Genomic DNA, 24,855 nt, shown 5'->3' with positions numbered 1-24,855 from the left:
TGTTAAAACATAGATTGTTGGGCCCCACTCTGAGAGCTTTTGATTTAGTAGGGGTGGGGTGTGGTTTCTCAAACAAATTCCCAGGGCATGGTGCTGTGGCTGCTCCTGGGACTGCAGTTTGAGAATCACTGCATCAGAGCCATGGGGATGCTTTGGAGTATCTCTGTAAGCTTTCAGAAGTTGAAGGTCACAATTTCTTTCTTTCTACAACCCTTGATATGTCTGTGAGCACCAGAATTCTAGTGTATCTTGTCAGAATCAGAATTCAAGGTTGATTATAGCTAAACATTTATCATGTCCTTATGTTCTTGCTCCTTGAGAATTGTTGCTAACATTTGTTCATTCATTCAATAACAATTTGGGTAGCTGTTCAGTCCACAGCATTATGTTTGATACTGAATCTCATGAAAGTTAAAACATAGTTCCTAACTTCAAGGGGTTAATTCCCTTAAAAAAGAATAAAAGCATGAAGCAATAAATAACAAGTTAAACAAGGGAAGACAATAGCATAGGCAGTGACATTAGATATCAAAGGGCAGCGTTAAGAAAATGTCACTGAGCACATGTGATTCAATTTCAGAGCATCAGAGAACTTCAGTTGGCTGTGTTCCAGCCTGGCTAGAGTAGAAAGTTCATGCATATAGAACAGACGAAAAATACGGTGGAAGGGGAGGAGACTACACAGTAAGAAGGCCCTTTCTTATTTCTTAATACTGCAGAGGTTAAAACTTGAGATTTCCTTTGGCCTGGTACCTTGGTCAGTTCAAGCGGCTATATCCAAACTGTCAGAGCCCAGATGGCTTCGACAGCATTCATCTCTCGAAGGCCTGGAAGCTGGCAGTCTGAGATCGGGCTGCAGCATAGGTTCTTGGTGAGGGTTTCCTAGTTCAAGAGGCGGTTCTGGCTGCATCCTCACAGGCAAACCGAGATCATGTCCATCCTCTATCTTGTCTCTTCTAATGTGGACATTAACCCCAACACGAGAGTTCCACAGTCATGAACTGATGACCTCGTAATACCATCACATAGTGGGTTAGGGTTTTAAGATATGAATCCAAGGAGGACACCAACATTCAGCTCATAACATGTGTACAATTACAAATCAGAGCTATCAGCATTGTAGATCGGACTATTGGGTGGGCAGATAATGGCAACCTGTACAACAGCGAGGGAGATGAGAGACAAAAACCATATGGAGATGACCGGACAGGGAGAATAGCCACAGTACTAGGGATACAATGTTTATTGGTCCCCTCCACATTGCCAGGTACTGGTGTCATGCACTTAGTCCAGACAACAGTGCATTCCGTCATGCAGTCAAACCTGCACTTTATTACATAGGAAAACATGCATGTAGAACAATGCATGTAAGGCGAAAGAACTGCCAATTCAAACCCAGGCTGGTCGACAGGGTGAGGGCTGCTCACCCTGTATCTCCAAGGGAGGGCTCTGGCCTGCCTGGGTCATCTCTACTCCCTTCCATCTCCTTACTCCGAGTCAGCGAGGAACCAAAAGAGCAACTGAGAAGAGGCGAGGAACCCCGAGCATTAAAGTCGAGGAACCTGTGGGGCCAGTGCGTCGGAGACCTGGGCAGGGAGGAGCCGCTGCGAAACGCTGAAAGGTCTGGCCCGAGCCTGCCAGGGTCAAGCAGCTTCTCCGGACTTGCTCTGCCACTCTAATTACAAGTCTGTGGTAGGTTGCTTGCGAGGAGGAGCTGTTTGGGGGCGGGAAGCTGCAGAGCATCGCATTTGCCTATGAATACTTCAAATAGTTAAGTGAAACGTGCAACCTTTGAAAACTGGAAAGGAAGCTGCTGGGAAGCCCCCGGCCCGCCTGGAAGAGCAGGCGGGGGAGAGGTTGGCGGGACCTTAAACGCGGGAGTCGGGGACCCGCCCCGCCGAGCAGCCGGGGGCCGCGGCGCCTCCGGAAGACGGACCGTTAAGGTGACCCGAGGAATTTGAAAAGCAAACCAACTTCCCCGGAACCGTGCCCGCGGGGCCCCAAGGCGGGCGTTCGCGTTCGAAAAGGCATTTTTCAAAAGGCAGCTTCCGCGCGGGGCCGCGGGGAGGTCGGCCCGCCGGGGGCGCGCACAGAGCCCCGAGGCCGAGCGCCCGCCAGCGGTCGCCCACCCAGTACCGCCGCCCAGCGCCCCAGAGTTTGCGCGGCGACCCGGAGTTGAGGCCACACCCCCTTTGCAGGGAAAGCCGCGGCCGCGGATTGGCGCGCTGCGCACCAATGGGCTCACACGGGGCGGTCCCCGCTGTCAGCGCGCGCCGCAGCCACCGCGCCGGCCGCAGCCCGCTCTCTCCCGCGCCGAGCCCCGCAGCCCTCTCAGCCTCCCCGGAAAGCAGCGCGGCGGCCGCTCGCGAGCGCAGCCCTGCCCAGCCCGCCGCCCAGCCCGCGGCCATCGCCTCGCAGCGCTAGAGCGCACGGAGCATGTGCAGACCCGCAGACGCTGCGGAGCTCCGCGGAGCTCGCGGGCAGCCGTGACGGGCTGTCACGCCGAGAGAGACCTCTCGGGGGCTCTCGCCGCGCCTCTGCTGAGTCGCGGGTGACACTGCGGTGCTCGCTAGCAGGGTGGCCGCCGCCTCTCCGAGAAGACGTCTCGGCTCCCTGCGCCCTCCCTCCCCGACTCTCCTCGCGCGCTCCTGGCCTCGCCCGCTCGCACCGCAGCTGCCGGAGTGCCACGCGCGCATCCCTGCGCCTCTGGCTGTTCGAAGCCCGCCTCCCCCACTTAAGAGATGCAGTGACAAGTTACAGTACTATGGGCGTCCGAGCCTCGGCTCCCCAGGAGGAAAATTACCAGAGGCAGCGCTCCCCGAACGCCCAGAGCTCCTGAACAGGCCGCCCCGGAGAACCAGTTCCAGCCTCCCTCCAGGTGGGACCCGTCGAGCGCAGTGCCCGCGGCCCCGCGCCTCCCCTCACGCCCGGTCGCTCCGACCTCTCCGTCCCGGGGCTCTCTTTTTCCTCCCCCGGTGGTGGGCGCCTCGCGGGCCGAGGCCCGGCGCCTGCTCTGCTGCCCGCGCTGCCTTTAGCGGTCGCCCCCGCCGCCGCTGCCAGGGACGTGCTGGGAAAGCCGAAGCCCCGGGAGAAGATGCCGGCCATCCTGGTAGCCTCCAAGATGAAGTCGGGACTGCCCAAACCCGTGCACAGCGCCGCGCCCATCCTGCACGTGCCCCCGGCCCGGGCTGGCCCCCAACCCTGCTACCTTAAACTGGGGAGCAAGGTGGAGGTGAGCAAGACCGCCTACCCGAGCCTGATCCCCCTGAAATCGCAGGGGCTGCAAGACCCGGCGGGGGAGGTTCTTCCGCTGCGGAACAGCGGCTCAGTGGAAAACGGGTTCGATACCCAGGTGAGAGCAGCCCTGCGCTGGGCACTGTTGGGTGAACATTTCTTTTCGGGGGGAGGGCACTGCTAAATGGGGAAGGGGCCCCCATGTGGGTAGGGAGGCCAGCACTTCCCCTGGGCTGGCGGGTTGGCGCGGCGCCGCGCGAGGAGGGCGGCCTGGCAGTGGGTGTGGCCCGGACGCCCAGGCCGCCTGCAGAGCTGGGGAGACCCGGGTCCGGCTCCGCTGCAGCATCTCACGGGATGGGCGGGGGTGCACGGCCCAGGTGGTCTCAGAAAAGCGTGTGCACCCCGGAAAGCGTCAGCTTCTGCATGTGGAGGGCTTGGGCGGCGACTGTGTGTACGTGCGTCCCCTGCGGGTTCCGCACAGGTTCCCTCCTTGCCGAGGAGCGGTTTGACAGCTCTTTGGGTCGGACACCTCCGGGCCTGCAGGGAGGATCCTGAAGGGGGGCTGTGGTGGCTGTGGTGGCAGTGAACCTGCTCTCCTCTTAGCCTAAAGATAGCCTGGCCCTACCCGGGGTTAGAGGAACGGGATTCCGGCAAGGTGCGGCGGCCGCGGGCGGCCGGAGACCCCTAGCGCTGGGTGGGCGGGGGGCGCAATGGCGGCCCAGGCTAAGCCCCTCCTTCCCGGGTAGTGGATCCTGGTGTTAGCCTGGGTGGATGGGGGCCGTGGGGGGAGCAGGGCCGGGGTGGGAGAGCTGCTGGAAGAGACGTGGTGACTTCCACCTTTCCCCACAGAGCCCACATCACCCAATTCGGCTGGGTGGCAGGCACTGGCCAGGCAGTCTCTTTTAAGGAAATCCGAAAGGGCCAATCAGGTTCTCTTGGCCTCCTGCCCTCTCTGCTGCATTTCTCCCCTCTTCTGGTAGGGGGGAGCGGGGGCACGCTGTATTTTCTTGGCAGCTGGTCAGCAGGGACTTTTGGGGACAGGCGGACCTGACGGATGTGACTGTACGGGTCAGGAGAGGCGGGAGGCCAGAGAAGGGGCGGTTTGGGGCCGGTGTGGGGAGGTGGCAGCAGACCCGCTGACCTTTTTGGCGCACACTTCTCTGCTGACACTGACCCCACCTTCTCCTGGAGCTTTCTCTGATCGGGGCAGTGCTCAACACATTCCTAGCCTTTCGAATGCGGGACCGAGCTGGAAGCTAATTGTAAGCAGACTTTTGGAACTCAGGGCCAGCCAGAGAAGGAAGGCCCTCCAAACCGATTAAGCTCTCGCGCCTGCTCGGCTGATAAGCATGCCCCTTGCTGCTGCACTTGCTAAACATTTTTGGAAGCTGACAGCTTTGAGCGATGGTGTGTGGGAGGAAGGCAAGATTTCCTCCTGTGCTCCCGGGCTGTCTCTGCTAGGGCTGGGAGCTCTGTTCCTTTTCTGTGGTTAATCACAGGTTTTGTCCAGGGCGTTCTGAAATGGGGGTGGGCACCATGGTGTCCTCTGGGAGGGTTTCCCCTAGGCCTGTGGACTGGGGCTAACGAAATGTAGTGGGAGGTATGCAGGGGCCAGAACAGTGAGTCGGAGTGTGACACACAGCCTCGAGGCTGATGAGGAGGACCTGAGGAATGAGGGAAGGAGGGGAGATGCTGGGATTGTTCAGGGCCCGACTGCTGTTCAGCTTTTGCCCATCTGGCCCTTCATTTAACATTGTCGGAGGACTGGCAGTGGGCAGGCTCCGGAAAGGTGATTCATCACCCTGTACCCTGAAAAATGTTCTCTAGCTTCTCCCTGAGGGGCCCACTCCTGGGTCCGGGAGACCTTGCTGCCCTTCACCACTGGCCCAAGCTCCCCAGCCTTCCTTCTGCCCCTCTCCGGCCCTTGGCGGGCCCTGTGCCCTGACCACTGCCCTGACCACTGCTGAGGAAGCTGGCTGTTCTCCAGTGGTCTCTCCTGGGTTTTCTCACTTGCCCTGTCCCTGTCTGGGCCCAGGGTTGCTGGGGTCTCTTCTCTGTGACAGGTGGCAGATCCTTGTTCTCCAAGCCTTGCTCTGACATCAAAGTGACTTTGGTAAAAAGCCTTTTGCCTTCTCCTGATGGTGTCCTTGCTCTCCATTGATATGGTATTCATTTGCCCTCTGGGGAAGCCCCTTGATTACTATGGCTTTAGGGCTTTAGGGCTTTAGGGCAGTGTCCGACCGACGTGCTCTCTGGTGAACCTAATGTTTGTTATTAGAGGACATTCAGGAAATGGTCATTTCAATGGCAAGTAAGATCTTAGGGCCTCCGCCTTTACCCAGGGACGTTTTGGCAGGAGGCTGGGCTGTGCATTGGCCATAGCCACAGGTTTTAAAGTCTTGTAGGTATCAGATGGGCCCTGTGTCTCTTCTATAACTGACTGGGTGACCCGGTCCATTAACTTCCTTGGGCCTCAGTGTTCCCATCTTTAAAAATGGGTACAAACAACCACAAGAATAATTGTGAACATTACAAATAAAATGTGTTTAGTGCAGTGTGAGGCAAATAAAGAACCTATAATCCAATTAGCTATTTATATCGCTAACCAAAGAGATAGAGCATGTTGAAGTTAGATTTCGTAGCCTCTAAGTGAGAAAAGACATGGATTATTCTCTCAAGTCCATGAGAAGGTATCGGTCTGTTTCACAGGGACTTACAGAGCCTGTGGTTCATGCCTCATCCAATTCAGGCACAGTGGGGACACAAGGGAGAGGAACAACTACCCGCCGAGAGCCTGAGGTGCCAGGCTCTTTGCACAGGATCTCATTCATCTTCATGGGAACATGAAGTCCAGGTGTGACACACCCATTGTCTACAATAATAACCACACAACAACAATAATGGCAGATCCTTGCATAGCACTTGCTACATGCCAGGAATTATTCTAAGTGCTTTACCAAAAATAACTTGTTCTCAGAACAATCCAATGAGAAGTGTGATTATCCCCATTTTACCCACGAGGAAATGGAGGCAGACTGGTATAGTAACCTTGTGAGCAGCAGAGGTAGCATTAGTAGAATTAGAGCCTGGACAGTCTGGCCCTGGACTCCACCCCCTTAGCCATGATGCTGTGGAGAGATAGCACGGAGACTGCCCGATAACCTGTGGGCCTTGATGTATAGGAACACAGCTGTAATTACTGAGTGCAGTGGGTAAGGCGAGCCTTCTTTCTCCAGGCCGCCCCATGTGGCAGAGCAGGAAGCCCAGTGCAGTCAGCTCCCAAATCTGTGAGCTGCCTGTTCTGCATAGCTGCCTCCCTCCATAATGCTGCAGCTGATCTGCAGGACAAATAAGACCTGGCCTGGGGATGTCACAGTCCAGTTGGGAGGAGGCATAATTTAGGATGTGCCCAGCGGGGGGAACAACACAGGGAGGGCAATGTCCTTGGGGCTGAAGACCCAAGGTGCTGGAAGGAAGGGAAGGGCCTCTTGGAGGAGGCGGGGCTTCAGAGATGGACAGGAGTGGCTGGTGGAGGAGGGGAAGATGATGAGCAGGGTCCTTCTTGGTGCGCCCCCGGAACTGGGTGTCACTTTATGCAACAAGTGATTGGCCCTGAGCCGAGATCTTCTATTCAGAGATGATGAAGAGAAAGACCAAAGGCTTCGCAGTTGGAGGATTGGATGTGCTGGCTTCCTAGTGGATGGAGGGGAATTCTGGACAGACAGGCTGCTGATGAGGAGGTGAGAGGTGCTGTCCAGTAAGGACCTGGTTCCTTAGAGCCCCTTAGGAAGCCATGGTGATGATCCTTCTAGGCTTAGAGTTCAGAATGCTGGACATAATAGTAACAGAGGACAGGAGAGGATTCTCACACCTCATTTTCTTAGCCAGCAGCTCTCCTTAGCCAGTGGCTTCTTTCCATTCGCCCCCAAGCCTGTTCTCCATCTCCGTCATGTGTGAAAAGACCTAACTTAGCCAGCAAACAGCGGTTAGGGGCAGCCCCCTGCCAACCCTTCCAGCCCCTACCTCGGAGGCACCCACAAACCTGCAGCCGTTTCTCAGCTTCCGGCAGAGGAAACTGTGCTCTGCAGCTACACATTTCTCCCGAATCCCCCTCCCAGTGCCAAGGTACCTGGGCCTTCCTCCCTAACAGCCACCATTTCTAGCATTTGCTCTGTGCTGGGTGTGTCAGTTCTGACCCTGTGCAAAGAACTGTTGTGGAGAAGCGCTCTGTGATAGTTCAGAACCCTCCTCTGGCCAGCCTTCAGATAAGGCACACTCCTGAGCTATTTGAGGAGAGCGCTTAGCCTATTTTTAAGAAGCAGTTGCAGGGGAGAAAATTATAGATGTAATCCTTTGATATTTCCTGTTTGGAGGAGCTAGTGTTCAGCTTGCAAATTTTTCCTTTAAAAAAAGTAATTAGAAGTGACTGCAATCCTCTGTGAGTGTCTGTGGATGTTTAAAAAGAAAGCTTGGGTGAGGCCCCTGGGAAGAGAGTGCAAGGCTACAACCTGTTGCAACTTTGCCCCATTGCGTTTTGATTAGAATCCTTGCTCCATCTTCACAGTTGACTACGGATTTGATTAGTGCATTTTTCTGCTATTGTGTTATTGCCTTTCTTCTCAGTTCTTGGAGGGGCATGTGCAGTATGGTTATCTGCCAACATGCCAGAATGTTTATAGTTCACATATTATTGCTTATGCCGTGGGTTAATTTTCTAAAGACGCTTTAAGGTTGATACTGGTGGCTTACTTGGGGTATCACTGTGTGTGTATATATGTCGGTGTATAAATACATCCACTTCTGGGTATGTTTGTATACACGTTTATACACAATACACAAACATATACACATGGAACAGCTTAAAGTATTAAGCACATGTAAGCACACGCACACATCAAAGGCAAAGCTGCAGGAGCTGCAGCCCAAATTCTAGCTTTCAGAATAGCTACGCCTGGTTTCCACTTCTCACACTCTCTTCCTCCACAACCAAGATTGAAAGCACCGAGTCTCTGTGTGCATTTTATTTACTTACAAGACAGAAGGGAGGCAGCCTTGAAGAGAGGTGTTTCCATTAGCGTCAGTGGATCTCCTGAAGCCAGTCTGGGGAAGCCAAACCACCCAGCAAGATTTTGGCTTTCAATCAGAAATTCTTATTTTTTAGAATCAGCCTCAGCGGCAGGGAAGGGAACATTTACAAAGCATCTGCTATGTGCCAGGTCATCTCCAGTGCTCTTTGTATGTTTATTGTTTAAGACACAAGAAACAGGGTAAGATGTAAAATGGTTGACGCATTTTATGTGAGCAGACTGAAGCCAAGGGAAATTATCACTTGGAGGCAGTTCTACAAGGTAAATTAGGCTTTTCTGAGAGTCAGATCTGCATTCAAACCTAGTCTTTGGGCAAATTGCTGAATATCTCTAAACTTCAGTTTTTTCATACGTAATGCAGAAATGGTGACCTCTACAGTTTGGCTGTAAAGATTCGGTGAGATATTGCAGGTAGGTTGCTGAGCCCAGTATCTGGCCCATACAAAGCAAGCAATATGTGCTCTTGCCTATTTCTGTTACCCAGGGTCAGAGCCAAGCTTGGCTCATGTGTGCCTCATTCCAAGCCCATGTTCTTTCCACCCTACCTCTCTACCTCCCAAGTGCATGGCTGATTCCATGGAGGGACAAATGGCTTACACCTTTGCACCATGAAAGAAGAGAGGATATTAGGGCTTTGGTAAAATGAATGGGGACAAGAGTAAGTTAAAAACAGTGTCATCCAAAGAGGTCATATCCAAAGTTGTTCACTGAAATCTCTGCATCTGGGTTCCAGTTGGACCACCTCTCAACTGCTAACCAGGCTGACAGAGCTGCTGCAAAGCAGATGTGTTGGAGGCCTCCTCTGTACACTCACCTGAGCTGGCCCTGGAGGGGTGGTTTGGTTAAGTGCAGCTGCTCAATCTGATGGCCCAGCCCAAAGCAAAACCAAAAATGGAACAGTCCCATCGCTTGGGCTGTATAATGGCTTCTTGCCGTTCCGAGGGCAGGAGGGCAGGAGGAAAGCACTTTTTTCTCACAGCTGCTGTGGTTGTAGTGGGAACTGGACCTTGTGACCAGTTTGGACATTCAGGTGCCCCGAGGCATGGCTTGCTGCCCAGTGGTGCTTTACCAATAGCCACAGGGTCCGTTTCAATGGCTACTCTGTCTTGTGATCACACTGGTCAAGGAAATGGACAATGTGTTCCTAGAATGTCTTGGGTAGAATGGACCCATGTGATTTGGGGGACAAAACCTGGTCAGGCTTTTGTGCTTCAGTTTATGCCAGACAATAGTGAGTGACTCCAAGGTTTTCACAGGAACCCCACGACACCCACACAAGACCTTCGGAATGACTCGTGACTCAGTGCCCCCTTTCCCAAAGAAAACAGACCCTCTCTTGTGTTTTGCACACAATGACCCCAGAGCCTCAGAATATTTCCTCTCTCTTTCCAAGTGAACCCTAAATACTACCGGTGACTTTGGGATTGCCTCAATCCTCGCTACCCCCACCTTACTGGGAGAGAAGATAGGGTAGAAATGGGGGGTTGCTCAGGATGATTACGAGCTACTTTTTTAGCCTTTGAACAAAATCCATGACTCATGACAATGTGACACTATGAACATAATTATAATAATAGTCATTGACACTGATTGAACACAGCCTCCGTAGCAATATAATGCATAGCACCAGACCTGTGTCATTTCACTTAATCAGAACAGTGTCCCCTGAGGTAGATGCTGCTTCCTGAAAAGAACTAGAAAGGACCCCTCTGGGAGTCGGACACTTTGTTTCTAGTTCCATCGCTTTTGAGGCTTTGCAGTATGGCCTTAAATAAGTCACATTGTATTTCTCAGCTTCAGTTACCTCACTTATAAAATGGAGATGATGTGCCTGCTTCATCCTCTTTGGAGAATTAATGGGAAGATTAATAGAGGCAATTATTATGGACGAGGCACTGGCTTAAGCATTTTACTCTTCAAATGCCCTTTAGGGAAATAAAAGCTCAGAGAGATTACGCTACTGTTCCACGTAGCCCAGCTGGTAAGGAGTACTCCCAGAATTGGAATCCATGTCTGTTTGACTGCCAGAGCCAAGGTTCTTATATGGCAAGTATGAAAGTACTTTGAAAAAATTACCTGAAAATGCATTGTAAATACTTAATTAAAATAAATTTCTTTAAAATTTCCTTTGGCTTCCTATGCCATTTGACTCTTTCCAAACTCCAGGGAAGGAAGTTTGGAAATGTTGAAAATATTATTTCAATATTAAATAAGTATTAGTTGCTTAATAATATTAGTTAAATCCTTCTGAGATATATAAAAGTCCGAGTCTTCTGAGGCTACAAGGCCCACTAAGGGTTATCGCTGAGTATGACTCAGGTTCTTGACCAGAGGAAAGGGAAAATGGGGAATTAGATTCAAATCATTTGTTTGTGTGTGGAAACAATAGACGGCTAAGTTCTGATTATGGATCTTTCTTTAAGACCATTGGCCTGAGATCTTCCAAACTGTCAATATCATGAAACACACACACACACACACACACACACAGAGCAGGTGAAGGATTCTTCTAGAAAAGAGACCAAAGAGCTATGACAACCACATCCAATGGGAGTCCCCTGACCACATTACATCCTGGATGAACAAAAATAAAAAGATTATGAAGGCCATTTTGGAGCTCATTGGGGATTTCTGAATGTGGAGTGTTGTATATTGGATAGCCTTGTTTGACCAATGTTACGATGCTGAGATTATGGAAAAACATATCCCCCTTTTTGGAGAGATTCACGCTGGAATAGTTAGAAGTAATAGTTCAGGGGAAAAAAAGTGAGACTACCTGCAGAGCTAAGGAGAAGGCAAATGACATGAAATGTTAACAACTGGTGAATCTAGGTGAAAATGCACATATCTGATCTTGATTTTTCCGAGTCTTGAAATTTTTCAAAATAAAACATTGGGAAACAAAACAAAGCCTGGCTGAATGGTAATTCTTACCGTAGCCTTGACATGCATGGTCTGCCCATGAGGACATAAATGAAATAGGAGTGCATGTGTGTGTGTGTGTGCGTGTATGTGTGTGTGTGTGTGAACTCACAATAGCCTGGTCAAGTCTGTTTCACTCCTTTCTTGTGTGATATGAAAATCTTGGCTTCATTCCTTGTTCTTTCATGACAATGATTGCTGACATTCTGGGAAATCACAAGATCCAGTATCATTTGGTAATCTTTTATAAAAATCTAAGCTGTTTCCAAGGTGATAAGTGTAAAAGAAACCCTTATAGGCTGGTTATCTAGAGGGTGAGGAATATGAGTGGCAGGGAGATTTTCTCCCCTTCGACCTTTTTTCCTTTCTTCTCTTTCTTGGTTTCTTTTGCCTGGCTAAATCATCCTACCCTTTACCTATTCAAACTCAGGCTTAATGTGCCCATCTCCAGGAAGCCTTCATCCACCACTGTGATCTGGTTACAGTGTTTCCCTGCGGCTCCCCAGCTTGGACTGTGATTGCTTAGGTGGCTGAAGCATGACTTCCACGAGGTCAGGGGTGTGTCTTTCTCCATCTCTGCTGACACAGGGTCTGCACATGGTGGGATTCTTAGTTAATGCATACAGAGGGAGAGAAGGGTAGAGGGGAAGATAAAAGAAGAATTAGAAAAAAAAAAAGGAGTTTGAAATTGAATACTGAGCATGAACTGTGCTATAATTTGGGCCCAAAGGACCATGTATTAAAGATGTGGTCCCCAGCAAGGTGCTGTTGGGAGCCGCTGGAGCCTTAGAGGTGGGACTCAGTGCGGGGTCTTCAAGTCACTGCGTGTGTGTACTTGAAGGGCACAGTGGAGTCCTGGCTCCTTCTTCTTTCCCTCTTTGTGTCCTGTCCACGAGGTGAATGGTTTCGTTCTACCACACACTGCCACCATGATGTGCCACCACAGCTATAAAAGCAATGAGGCCAACCCTTCAAGGACAAGAACCTTTAAAACTGTGAGGCCGAATAAACCTTCTAGCTTTAGAAGTTGGTTACCTCACGTAGCCATGTTATAGTGACGGAGCACTCACTAACACAAGCTGTATTCATAAAGCCCTGGCTAAACTGTGTGGATCCTGCAAAAGTCCCTCTTGGGATGTGAACTGAGAAGTTTGCAGGATAGGGGTGACACAGAGTCGGTGACCTGCATGCTGGTGGAGGCCACCATGTGAGCTCTCCAGTACCAGGTCTTAGGGACAATCGCCTGTCTGGCTGGGTAGAGGGTAGAGGCGGTTCCCTTACCCAAGCCTGGCTACTATGTCCAAACCGGTTGGTTGCTGCAGTGGCATGGGGCCATCAGGGTGTGAAGATGGCGGGCAGTAGCTTAGTGGGGTTTGGGCAGCTCCCCCAGCCCCGCCTTGGAAGGAGGACCTGACTTGGGTCCTGTGGTTCCATAGAAAAAGGAGAAGCTTAGGAAATCCTAAGAAAGAACAAAGCTTCCAGGAATAGTGGTCACACCACCACTTATGTGCCATTTCCATTTGCATTCCTATAAGGAAACCCCCAGATTGGGCTACTTAAGAAGTAAAGAGATTTACAGAGCTCAGTCTTGGAAGCTAAAAATCCAAACAGCACGGCACAGGCTCCTCACGGGCCCCACCTTGGCTCTGTCACCTCATGGCAGATGGCAGTGGTGGGAACATGTGCAGGAGCATGTGTGATCGCGTTTCCAAATCTGGCTCCCAAATCCCAGAGCAAGATGCAGGGTCTGGCGTAGGCTTTTAAAACATCTTGCTCTCTGGAGCGGACTCCAGGAGACCAGTGGCCCCTCTGAGCCCACACCCTCAGTGACCTTTGGGCCTCCAGCTAGGACCCACCTCCTAGAGCTCCCATTCCCACCACTTGGGGACCAAGCCTCTGACACAAGAAACTCTGCACGGCGGGGGGACAGGACACAGCCATATCCAAACCATAGCACGAATGTGATCTCCTCTCATCTCCACGCTGCCCTTCAGAGGCACTGTCTTACCAGTGAGGAGAAAAATAGAGGCGAGGTTCTGGAACAGTGACAAGATTGGAATCCAGGTCTTTCTGATGCTAGATCTCTGCTCTTAACCACCTCTGGCCCTGCTCTCTGTGGAGCCTGCTCCCCGTTTCCTGGACCTTGGCCCCGCTCACTCTGTCCCTCTACTCAGGTCCAACCCTGCCCGTTGCCAGAGGTTCCACGGGCGCAGGATGAGTGGCCCCATTTGGCTGTGGCCCCATCCTGCTGCAGTCTGGGTGCCGCCTCCCACCGCTGTGGCCGCTGTCCCCCAGGTCACCCCCGTACTGCCGAGCCTGTGGGTCCACGTGCCTCACAGCTGGCAGCACCTCTCTCCTGCCCTCCTGCCACATGTCGCTCTGCTGCTGCTCAGCACACAGCCCCCATTTCATGCTGATTTGCTCTGATTCTTTCCAGAGCTGGGAGCGAGCCCTCTTCACATCAAAACGCATGGGCAGTGAGCGTTCTGTCCCCAGACCCTCCGGCGTAGACCAAAGAAGCCAAGCCCTGGAGGGGAAAACAAAACCATTCAGGTGACAAGATTCGGAACAGGCAGGCTGACTTGGGGAGTCTGCTTCAGGGTCTGTGCCTCAGAGGACCGAGATGGGGGACACCTGAGCCACGGGACCCTTCGGGGCCATCTGTCCCCTCAGCTCGAGTGTGCAGATGGGGGAGCCGTGGCCCAGGGTGGGGTGTGATTACCCCTGAATGCCCAGCCCCAAGGGCCAGAGCAGAAACTGGAACCCAGGCTGGCATCTTTTCCGCTCTCTGGGAGATCAGCTGCTCTGCTCGGAAGGCCCTGGTGGGGTGAAGAATTAGAATCAGCCCCAGAGGGCCGGGGATTTAGCTCAGTGGTTTCGCTGCCTGCTGCGCAAGCGCAAGGCCCCGAGTTCAATCCCTGGTACCAAAAAAAAAAAAGAATCAGCCCCAGAGTGTGTTCTTTCCCCTCCTACCAAGTACTTAAAATGGATATTCATAATGCCTTCATATCAGGAAGCTTCTGCATTAGGCCCAAAGAATCAGAAAGCTGGGGCCTCTGTGTCGGTGGCATAACTGTGACAAATGGTCATCTCAGGACACTTCCCATGAGCCAGGTAGCATCTCTGTACGCCTCACAAGTGGAGAAGACTGGTGTGCTCCAGCCAGTTTATCTACAGGATCCAGAGGAGCCCAGTAAGGGTGTGACCGCGCCCACATAGGGCTGGTGTTGGATTTTAGGTCCACATTTTCTCTGCCCAGCCTTAGATACCACCCTGCTCACCCCAAAGCCAGCAGTCAGAGAGACGGGGCTTGCTGTCCTATCTCCCTTTCTGTTTATGAGGTGTCTAACCTCCCCAGTGGTGGTGAGGACTGGGATGTAGAAGGCACTCAATAAATAGCTGCTAAACTTCCACTGAAACAAGTCAACCCCACCTGGCCTCAGTCTCCCCAGGCAAAGTAGAGCTTTTTGATGGGGTGCGCACACGTGAAAGCAGTTGGTGCGTGGAAAGGGGCCTGGTGAGGTAGACAAGATCACTGTTATCACTGATACTTACTAAGTATTTTGTGCAATTTTCTCAGGTAACCCTTACAAAAGCAATCATCTCTAGGGTAGGGGTTTTTGTGATGGTCTCCATTTTACAGGTAAACTGAGGCATGGAGGCCATAAGCAATGTGCCTATGTTTCACGACCCCTAAGGGGAGGAGTCAGGCCAGAAGCCTGGATCCCTGCCCACCACCTAGGCCTCCCTCTGTGCTGCTCCCAGCCAGACCCACATCTGGGTAATGGGGCACAGAGAGGGTGAAGAACTTGCCTAAGGTCCTCCAGGAAGCCCAGCTAAGACTGCCTTCTAAAGAGACCCAGAGCCCTGCCCTTACGGGTGCTGCTGCCTCTCCACTGGGGGAGCCATGGTGAAGTCCTGGGAAGAGCCCCGCAGCTGCTTCCTTGGCGTCCCCTTTGGTCCCTGCTTCTCACTCATTTGGAATCATTTCTTGTCTGGGTCGCAGAGCACAAACCAATACAAATTTGCCTTAGTCCCCAGAACTGTTTACCTGGCTAAAAATATGCCAGCTCTGTGATATTTTTAGCCGCATTTAGATGTGATGTATATGAATCACCCACACCCATGTATTAGGCATGAACTGTTCGTACATTTTGTAACAGGAAGCTGCTGGTTTTCCATTCCAAAGAACTGGAATTCGGTCAGAAATTTGTCATTGGCAAATACCAACTCTCACCACATTCCTCTGCTGTTTTTAAGAGCATCTTGTCACCTGGATTGGGAGGAAGCAGGCCATGGGTGAGGCCAAGCTGGCCCGGCTGACCTGGTGCGTTCTCCGGGTCTGGTGGCTTCCAGGTGACCTCTGCTTGGCTGTCCCCAGGCCCCTGCTGGTCCGCAGTGTGTGTTGCCTTTGGATTAGCCTAAGGGCAGACAGGGTGCTTATTTTAGAACTGGAAGGAGAGGAGACGTATCAATAAAAAACCAGGGAAGGAAAAATCCATTCAGTGGTTTTAAAATATCTCTCCCTTAATAGGATGGATTATTTTTGTTTCTTAAAAACAGCTGGTGATTTTCTCCTTGAAACAGTTGGAAAGAGAGACAGAAAGACTGTTTTAAAAAGTGGAGACTATGATGGTAGCTTGAAGGTTTCCCCCTTGTGCCCTGTTCACATAGTACTAATTCTTTCCCTCAAACTTCCGAAGTATCCTTGTCGCTAACTTGCAGACATGGGCCTTAGAACTACATCACAAAGACCCTTGGTTTTAAAGACAAGGATGCTAGCCTCAGGGCCTTTGCACTTGCTGTTCTTTCTGCTTAGAATGTCTGCCCCAGATTTCAACATTCATTCCTTCACTTCCAGTCTCTGCTCAGATATTACCTGACAGAAGGTGCCTTTTGGACCATCCTCTATAAAATAGTAACATCTATCCACTTTTTTTTTTATGGTACTGGTGATTGAGTGGAGGGAGCACTAAGCTATCTCCTACCCTTCCCCTTTCTGAGAAAGGCTCTTGCTAAGTTGCCCAGGCTGGTCTCAGATTGCAATCCTCCTGCCTCAGCCTCCCCAATATGCCACTGTGTCCAGCAGCACCTGTCCATCCTTGTATCTCTCCTCTCCTTGCTTTATTTCTCACCAGAGCTAGAGCAGGTCTCTCCTGCTATGCTACATATTTGTTTACTGTGTATCTTCCTTTCCTGGACTGCCAGCCTGACTTGGTCACAGCTGTACCCCTGTACCCAGGACAGAGCCTGGCACACAGGGAGTAGTTACTAAATATTCTCTGTGAATGACATGGGTGCATGCAAGGTTTCAGGCAAAGCTGGGACTAGCGTGCAGGTCTGGGTCCTGTCCAGGGCTCGCTCTAAGGCTGTTTTAGACCCACACAAAATCCACAGCGCATCCTTTATGGCTTTATTAAGTGGGCTGGAATTCTTAGCACGAGCAGCTTCTTACTCAGAGCCAGGCTGGCTCAATGAGCTCCCAGTGTACAGTGGAGATGAGAAACAGCTTTGCCAACAGGTCCTGCTTCCACACTGTCCTCAGTTTTCTGTCTCTCTGTCTACTCTTCATGATGCAAACATTTCCCAGTGAAGCCATGGTCTGTGAACCAGGACCAGTGGCTTCCCGTGTCCTCTCAGAAATGTAGCCTCTCAGGGTTCACCCATGTCTCTGGAATCCGGGTTTGCATTGTAGTAAGAGCCTGGGTGATCTGCATGTTTCCGTGGCAGGGAGCTGCAGAAGGAAGGGAGCCCCACCTAGTCTTCACTTGTGTAGGGGGCTTCAGTGCCCGGCTCTGCAGGGTGCCCGGGGCTGGTCCAGGTGGCATCTCACAGGAGCTGGAGCCTTGCCGTGGCTGCCACCTCTCAGCCCCTCCCCAAGGCAGGGCAGCCATTCCCTCAGTCTGAACTGAGCCACCTCCCACAGCTCTTTGCCTTATGGAAATCACCTCAATTCTCCTTGGTCCCCAAAATCAAGTCACATGGCATTGTGAAGGAGGCAGGATGTACCCCAGGATACCCAGGGGGAGGAGCTTGAGGGCTCCCCATCCTCAGTCTAATGCCCAGGAAGCTCTCTCGACAGGCAGGTGCTCTGCCAATGTAATCTGTCTGGCTGCTGAGGCATGCCATTCGCTCATGCTGTGGTGGGGTATTGATTTGGGGAAAGCCCACTGATAAGAGCAGGGCAGATTAACTGAGCACCCGAACCAGGCTATGCGGTGAAATTACCGTCTGATGCTGGTGTCGGAGGCTTTTTGCCTTGTTCTGTGCAGAACAGGGTTACTTAAAAGCTCCTCACATGGTCACAGTGCCATAGAAACTGCCTCTGTTTGTGCATAGCCCTGTCTCAGTAAGGCATGGGCCACACAGGTGCAGAAAGAGGCCTTGCTTCACTGAGGAGTCCAGAAGCACGTGGGAGGAAGCAGGGAGTGATTTTACCACCTCCCTTCCAACCCACTCAGGTTGTCTCATTGAAGAACCCCCTCCAAGCCACCCGGAGGAGGGACCTGCCAGTCTCCCTCAAGTCCAATCCTGGCCCTGAGTGAGGACAATGACATTGTCCTATGACCGAGACCAAGAGGGGGTTTGTGTGTGTGATGTGTCTGTGTATGCATGCATGTGTATGTGCGTGTGCACATATGTTTATGCCTATGTATGTTTGAATATGCATGTGTGTGCATGTTTGTGCCTGCAGTCATATGTGCATGTGTGTGTGTGTGTATTTGTGTGTATGTTTGTGTATGCATGTATATATGGGTTTATATATGCATTGTGTGCGTGGGTTCCCTTCTAGTCACCACTTTGGCCCAGGCACGTGTCCAGGGGCTCTTCACCAGCAGCTTGTGGCATTGTCCAAATGATACTCGTGTCCAGATGCTTCCCTTGGAGAGCTAGGCCTGGAGTGAGGCTTCCACATCTGTCTTCCTTGGGGCTCTGCAGGGGTGCTGAGGCACTCACCGCAATGCTTGCTGAATTTGGATTCAACCCGTCAGAGGCCTGGGGACACAGCAGTCAGGTAAACAGCCAGCGCCCCGTCACAGTGACCAAGCCTGGGTTCCACCAGCTTACAGCAGGATGGCCCCAGGCGAGTGACTACACTGCCCGGGCTTCCTCATCCTCCCTGAAGGTCTCCCCGGGCCGCTGTGCACCTGAAATGCCCTCACAGGTAAAAGCCTGTGGCAGGAGCCTGGCGTGGGATGAGTGTTCCAATATTGTTAGACCCCGGCTGTGTGTTTCCTGTGGCGCCTGAATATATGGATAGAAACTGTCAAGAAAATTCCACGGCAGAGCACAATCAAGAAATGAGACAGCAGCGCTCAATTACATTAGTGCAATTTGGCAATAAGGAAATGATTAATTCATTCTTTCAGATACTTATTAGCAGGAAAGGAAAAGTGCCAAGAAAGGTCCCAGGGGGCTAGAGAGAGCGATTGGGAGAAGGCACCCGCTCTTCCTGCAAGGGGTCCCTCTGCTCCCGCATGCTTCCTCTTACACGGGGCGGGGGGTGGAGGTGCAGTGTATGCACGCCCTGCCTCAGAGACCGATGTTGCAGATCTGGGATGAGGCCCCCACATTCGTCTTTTTGAGTTATGATCGGGTGAATGTTCAGAAGGCGGCTGGGAGCCCCGACTGTGATGGAGCCTTGGCTGGTGGGGAGGATCTCGTGGGGAGACTGAGGGAAGGAGGGGCTGCCTGACAGGCCGGCAGGCAGGGAGAGGGTCCTGTATGAAGTGGGAGGAGCTGGGTTTGCAGAGGAAACCAGGCAGCGCGTTTTGGATTTGGGCTGAGGGACAGATGGTGAAAAGACTTGGTGGACAGGAAGCCCTGGCTCTTCCTCCTGCCCCCGTGAGCTAGGTTGCCAGGTAGAGTGGGCACTGATGTCAGTCACCAGGCAGGGCTTCCCGGGACTCCGGTGAGGGGTGATGAGCCCAGTGTGTGTCCTCTGTTGAAAGCCTGACCTAGCCCGCTTTAATTTGCCTGAGAGTGAGTGCAGGTGGAGTTTAGCATTTCTTTCTTTGTTCACTGAGAAATCAGGGTGTAGATCAATTATCCATTTACTCCATCCCCAAAAAATAAAAGCAGAAAAGAACAAAAATGTCAGGGATGTGGTGGTGTAGGCCTGCGATCCTAGCACTCAGGTGGCTGAAGCAGGAGGATGCCTGTGAGTTAGATGCCAGTCTGAGCTACATAGTGAGACCCATAGTGAGATTATAAAACAAACAAGCAAATAACAAAAAGAGGGGGAGAGAAAGAGGAAGGAAAGAAGGAAGGAAAGGGAAGGGAGTAGGAGCAACTTGGGACTAGAAACCATGGAGAGAGAAGCGGAGATGGGCTGTGGGCGTCTATATTTGGGTGCCATGTGAGCTCAGAGGGCCTGCAGCTGGTGTCTCAGGTCTGCAGGGCCCCATGTGTCCCTGGATAAAGGGACGTGAGTCGAAGTGGCCTTTGGATCTGCTGCCACGGGAGAGGTCAGGAAGAGGTAGGAGAAGCCAGAGAGGGCTGGAAGCCTTGTTCATACCACCCGTGTGCGGCTCCAGGCTCCAGAAGCCCTGACTTCTCTCATCCAGCCCCACCTTAGGGGGTAGAAGCCACTGTCCTTTTCCAGATGAAGAAAGAGAAGCCCAGAGAGGCGAGACCACTTGCCCCATCCTACGAAGCCATGGTACGGCCAAGCTGAGCTCAAGTTCCATGAGTCACCCCCAGTTCATGGCCAGCGTGAGGGCAACTTCACTCCTCCATCAGGGTGGGGGCTCCGTGTGGGCAGAGTGCCCTGGAGCCTGGGACTTGTAGGGTGTTTCTGTGCCCTCCATCAACAATCTGGCCTTCAGGAACACTGTCTGGCTGCCAGCTGCTGTCACCGCAGCCAGATCCCCACCCACACAGGCGAAGGCTTTGGCCAAGGGGCACTGGAGCAGGAGGAGGAAGCGCCCGCCCCCCCAGGGGCTCGTCCTAGAGCCCTGAATGGCCCCATTGAGGTCCCGGGCCAGCCTGGTGACAATGGGCCTGCTGGGGCCCTCAGTCCACTTCGGTGAGAGAGCTGGGGCTGGGCGTGCAGTGCTGACTCTGAGGCCAGATGCCGACTTCCAGGGCGGGCAGCCAGCGCCTTTGACGCGCTCCGAAATGCCAGCGCTGCCTAATGCCGCGCAGCTGGGAAGCTCTGCATTCCGGCCTGGGCAGGAGGGCCTCGGGGACCCAGTGCCCCGGGCCACTCGGGTTCCCCCTTCCCTGCCAAGCCAGCTTACCCTCTCTGGGCTGCAGCCTTCTTGCTGGACATCAGCAGGCCTGGTGAGTCCCTTGCAGTGTCCCTTGGTCCTGGAGGGTCCTTTTTAGGCCTTTTGGAGACGTGACACCCCCTCCCCAACAGCTTGGAACACCCACAGACCGGGACATCAGATAAAACCCCAGCTGCCCAATTCAATTTGAATGTCAGATATGTGATGAATAATTTTTAAATTACATGTAAACCTGTGACAAATATTGCTGAATGTCAAAACCTGAACCAAATCTCTATGCCCCTATCCCTGGGGCATAGTTACATTAAAAGTTACTTGCTGTTTATCAGAAAGCCTTATTTCACTGGCACCCTCTGTCCCTATTTGCTAAACCTGACAACCCTAGCATGGCCATGCTGGATGCCCATGTGGGGACCCGGGGCTGTAGTGGGACTTCCTTGGGGCCACCAAGGCCCGTGGGGCACAGGGAGGAGAGTGCCTCTCCTGTGTCTTCTCTCCACCTTTGCTGCCTGTACATAAGATGCTGCCCTTAGGAGGCGCTTCAGAAAAGGCAGCCCTTGCCCCTTGTTTCTACCCACAGCTCTGGGTGCAGCTCCCGCCAGGGACTGAGCACCTGCATCACCATGGCAGAAGCAGCAGCTTGATGGTGACTGAGATGTGGTCCCGGTGCTCAAGGGAATATGCAGGCCAGTCGGCAGGAACGTATGCGATTGGGCCAAAAAGCTGTGGGGATTCTGAGGCGCAGACGCACTTCGGGGAGCAGAAGGCTGTGAAGGGCTCTCACTGTAGGACCAGAAGGGCGCGTCTTGGAGTCAGGGGATCCAATTTGAAATCCCAGGGCCTGTCACTGAGCTGACTGAACCAGGCAAGACCTTGAAAGTATAGTGTGGATTTTCCTCCGGTAAAGTGGGAATGGTATTTCTTGCCTCTAGGGATCAGGGTGAGACCCTAAGTACAGCGATGAATGTGAATGTATTCATTGTGTATTGCCAGCCGTAGGGTTCTAGATGCAATGAATGTGTGTGTGTGTGTGTGTGTGTGTGTGCATGCACACACATAGAAGAGGGTGGGAGTTAAAGGGGAGAGAACCATGGGCCAGGACCCCTTGACCCCATCCCATAGAATCTTCTACTGTTTGCAAATGATAATGACAAAAGCATGGGCTGCAGATGCAAACAGGCTTTTGACCTCGGGAAGACCTAACCTCTTTGGGCCTTTGTTTCCTTCTCTGTAAAATGGGGCCTTGTGGGTGTGATTGAGAAAGCGAACAGAGACCGTATGTATGAGGTGCTTGGCGTGGAGCCTGGCACGTGGCAATGCCCGGAAGTGGGCAGCTACTAAGACGGTCTTATGTGACTCTCCTAACAGTCTCGTGAGGCCGTAGTTACCAGGTGGAGCATGATGTTCAGAGAGGTTAAGGAGCCAGCCTGAGGAGGGGCAGCGGAAGGAGAAGATGCCCTTTCTCAGGATGCCTTTGCTCACCTTGTCTGCAGGGAACTCTGCTTGTAGATTTGAGCTGGGCACCTGGGCTGAGGTGTCCAGCTGTTCTGGTGCCGACACCTGGTGTCTTGGGGACCTTGTGTCGCTGCCTACAGCACACCCTTCCCACCCTCCTGCTGGGGTCAGGGAAAGGGCCATTCTTTTGGAATCTAAGGATCACTGGCCTCACACCAACTGCTGGGTTTGAAGTCTGTGATTTTTATTACCCTCTTAAACCTTTTTGTTTCTGATGCCTGCATGATTGTGCTGTTCACATGGATGCCAGTTTTATTGCCCTGAGCACAAAAGCAGCTTTGCAAAGAAGGAGTATTTTTCTAGGGAGAGGCCAGGGTGGGCCAACCACATCCTCCCTGTGGGAGCAGACCGACAGTTGCTCCTCCCATTGCTCCATAACAGGCTAATAACCTGCAGCCCCTGCAGGTGCAGGGTGGGTGGGGAGCTGAGCCTACTGGGTAGTGAACACGCAGTGCTTGTGTCAGAAAGAAGGTCAAGGTCGCTCCTCCCACTGCCTTCCGGTTGGGCCTCAGACCCATTTGGCAGTTGACTGAAATGAGACAGAGGCTGGGTGGTTTTACCTGGGCCATGTGGCTACTAAACAGCAGCACTGGTTTGGGGGGAGGTTTTTGGGTCTGCAGTGCACACTAGGCATAACCACCCCCTACCCCGAACGATGGAATTGTCCCTTGCCACCCAATAGGACAGGCGTGTGTGTGTACCCCAAGTGGTTCAGAGCCGCCTAGCAGTGAGACATGTGAATTACAGCCCCCACCTTGAGTGTGTTCAGCTTTCCATCCTCCTGTCTCAGCCTCCCGGAGCGCTATGATTAATAGCCACGTGCCACTGCACCTGGCTACAGCACTGGATTGTCAGCACAAGTCTCTCTGGCTTTGCTGTCACCTGTGTACCTGGCTCTGCATGCTTTAGGGGAAACTGAAAGAGCAGAAGGCACATGCTTGCCTTCGAGTTTCCAGGGGGAGACATAAAACACCACCTGCCACACAATGGGCTTGAAGTCACTGCTGTCCTTAGTGCCCGACTCGAGAACATGGTACTGTGGGTTCTAGGGGAGATCAAGTAAGTCCTGCCTCCTGATCTTACCTCTTTCCTTAAAAAGGGTAAAGGATTTTAGATACACAGGGGAGAAAGAGGGTTTTCCAGGGGCAGGAAGAGCCTGTAAACAGCTGTCAGCAGGAATGAACTTGGCCCTGGTGCTGGGAAGGATGGTATCGAGGCGTCTTTCTCTCTCCAAAGACGCACAGGGAGGTGACTTTGCATGCAGGCTGGAGCCTGGAGAAGGAGGGCCCGGGAGGCCAGGCAGGGACACTTGGTCTCCATCCCAGAAAGCAGGGAGCCATGATGGAATTCTGAGTAAGAGAGGGCAGGCTGAAAACAGTGTCCCTGAGGTTCTCAAAATACTCAAAAGGACAGGGACTGGAGGCCTGCCTGGGCACTGCTGGTGACCCCGTAGCTACTGGTGGTGATGGGAGGATGCTGGAGATAACGGCAAGCATTTATGGAGTGATTACTGTATACCAGGTACTAAGCCAAGAATTTTATGCGAATAAACTTGTTTAAAGCACACAACAACCTTACAGGGAAAGAACTATTACAAGCCTTGTTTTACACATGGGGAAACTGAGTCACAGGGCGGTAATAGGGCCTGAAATAGGGGTAGGCATTGAGGCTGAAGGGAACAAACAGATCTGAGAGTCATTGAAGGGGTTGGCGGTGTAGCTCAGTGGAAGAGTGCTTACCTTGAATGCACAGGGCCCTGAGTTCTGTCTCCAAGGCCACCATCACAAAAAGCATTAGTGAGGGAAGGAGGGTGCTGGACTTGGACTTGGTTGAGAAGAGGATGAAGGCATGAGAGGGTCCCCAGGACCCCCAAGGTAAGCCTGCTGCTCTTTTATGGGAGCCGCTTTCCTGGCGGTGGGGACCCAACCAGCAGAGGCAAGCTGGTGATTTCCTCAGTGCCTCTGTTAAAACGGAACTATGATACTGCAAGGAAGAATCCATGAGCCCCAGGCACCTTGCTGCCAGCTTCGGTCTGAGAGGGTGGCCTGTGGGGTCGGCTTGGACAAGGCTTGGGCTGGCCGATTCCCCTGGGCGTGTGCCCCCAGCCCCTTCTTACTCACTCTGATGCAAAGCAGCCCTTGCTGGAGCACTTGTTCCAACACTGCATGAAGGCATCCCTCCCTCTAGGTCCTACCCTGGCGTTTTAACAGAGATTTCCAGAAGCTTGGCTGATGAAGGTTGGATTGGGAGTGGTGATAGCCCCAGTGGGTGCACAGGGAGAGAAGTGGTCTCGCTGCTCCCCAGAGACCCCACGCCCCAGCCTCTGGAGTGTGTGGTTGGTGACACATGAGCTCTCCAACGATTGGCCAAGCCAGAGCTGACTCCCAACCGCAGACTGCTTTGCTGCGTGGCCTTGGATAAGTCATTTCATTTCCCCACCCTTCGTTTTCTCATTTGTAAAATGGAGATGATGAGAATGCCCTCCCCAATGTGTCCAGAGGAGTGAATCAAGAGAAGGCCTCCGGTGTGCCTCATGCAGGGTGTGAGCCATAGTAGGTGCTCACTCAGTGTGAGCTGCGTTCACTGCCCCAGCCCCTCTCTGGTCCACTCCAGGGCACTAAGGCTTCTGGAAGGCTTTGGGACCAAACCTGGCATGGGACAGCTCCAGGTCGCTCCTTACAGGCTGCCCAGGAGCTTAGCCATGTCTCTCTTAGCCAGATGCATGCAAGGGGCCAGGGTCAGCCCGGCCCTAGAGCAGCCTTCTTCCTCTGGCATTCTAGAGGCAGCCTTGTGCAGTTCCTTTCTGCTCCCCAGTGTTCTGCATCAGAGGCAGGAAGAGCTCCAGCCAATGCTCAGGGACTACC

At 52.6% G+C, this 24,855-nt stretch overlaps 1 protein-coding gene across 14 annotated transcripts in view; it reads left to right on the top strand.

Moving 5' to 3' along the window:
- Nav2 (neuron navigator 2) overlaps positions 1-24,855 on the top strand; it is a 665,125-nt gene that overhangs the window by 301,748 nt on the left and 338,522 nt on the right. For 10 of the 14 annotated variants that reach the window (XR_015451332.1, XM_087211228.1, XM_087211224.1 and 7 more), the window contains exon 1: positions 2,265-3,352. The exons of 2 other annotated variants lie outside the window; for them this stretch is intronic. Coding sequence is in view for 11 of the 12 variants with exons in the window: in XM_087211228.1 (XP_087067354.1) it covers positions 3,095-3,352 (258 nt within the window). In the remaining variant the exon portion in view is untranslated. Of the gene's footprint in view, positions 1-2,264; positions 3,353-24,855 lie in introns of those variants that run through there. 2 more of the 14 variants (XM_004851552.3, XM_087211225.1) reach the window with 1 other exon arrangement.

This window comes from Heterocephalus glaber, unplaced genomic scaffold (genome assembly GCF_053883595.1).
Source record: "Heterocephalus glaber isolate CG9 unplaced genomic scaffold, H.glaber_assembly_v1.0 deba00001428, whole genome shotgun sequence".
Classification (NCBI taxonomy): Eukaryota; Metazoa; Chordata; class Mammalia; order Rodentia; family Bathyergidae; genus Heterocephalus; species Heterocephalus glaber.
The sequence above is the reverse complement of the archived record's forward strand: the minus strand, read 5'-3'. Positions and strand labels throughout refer to the sequence as shown.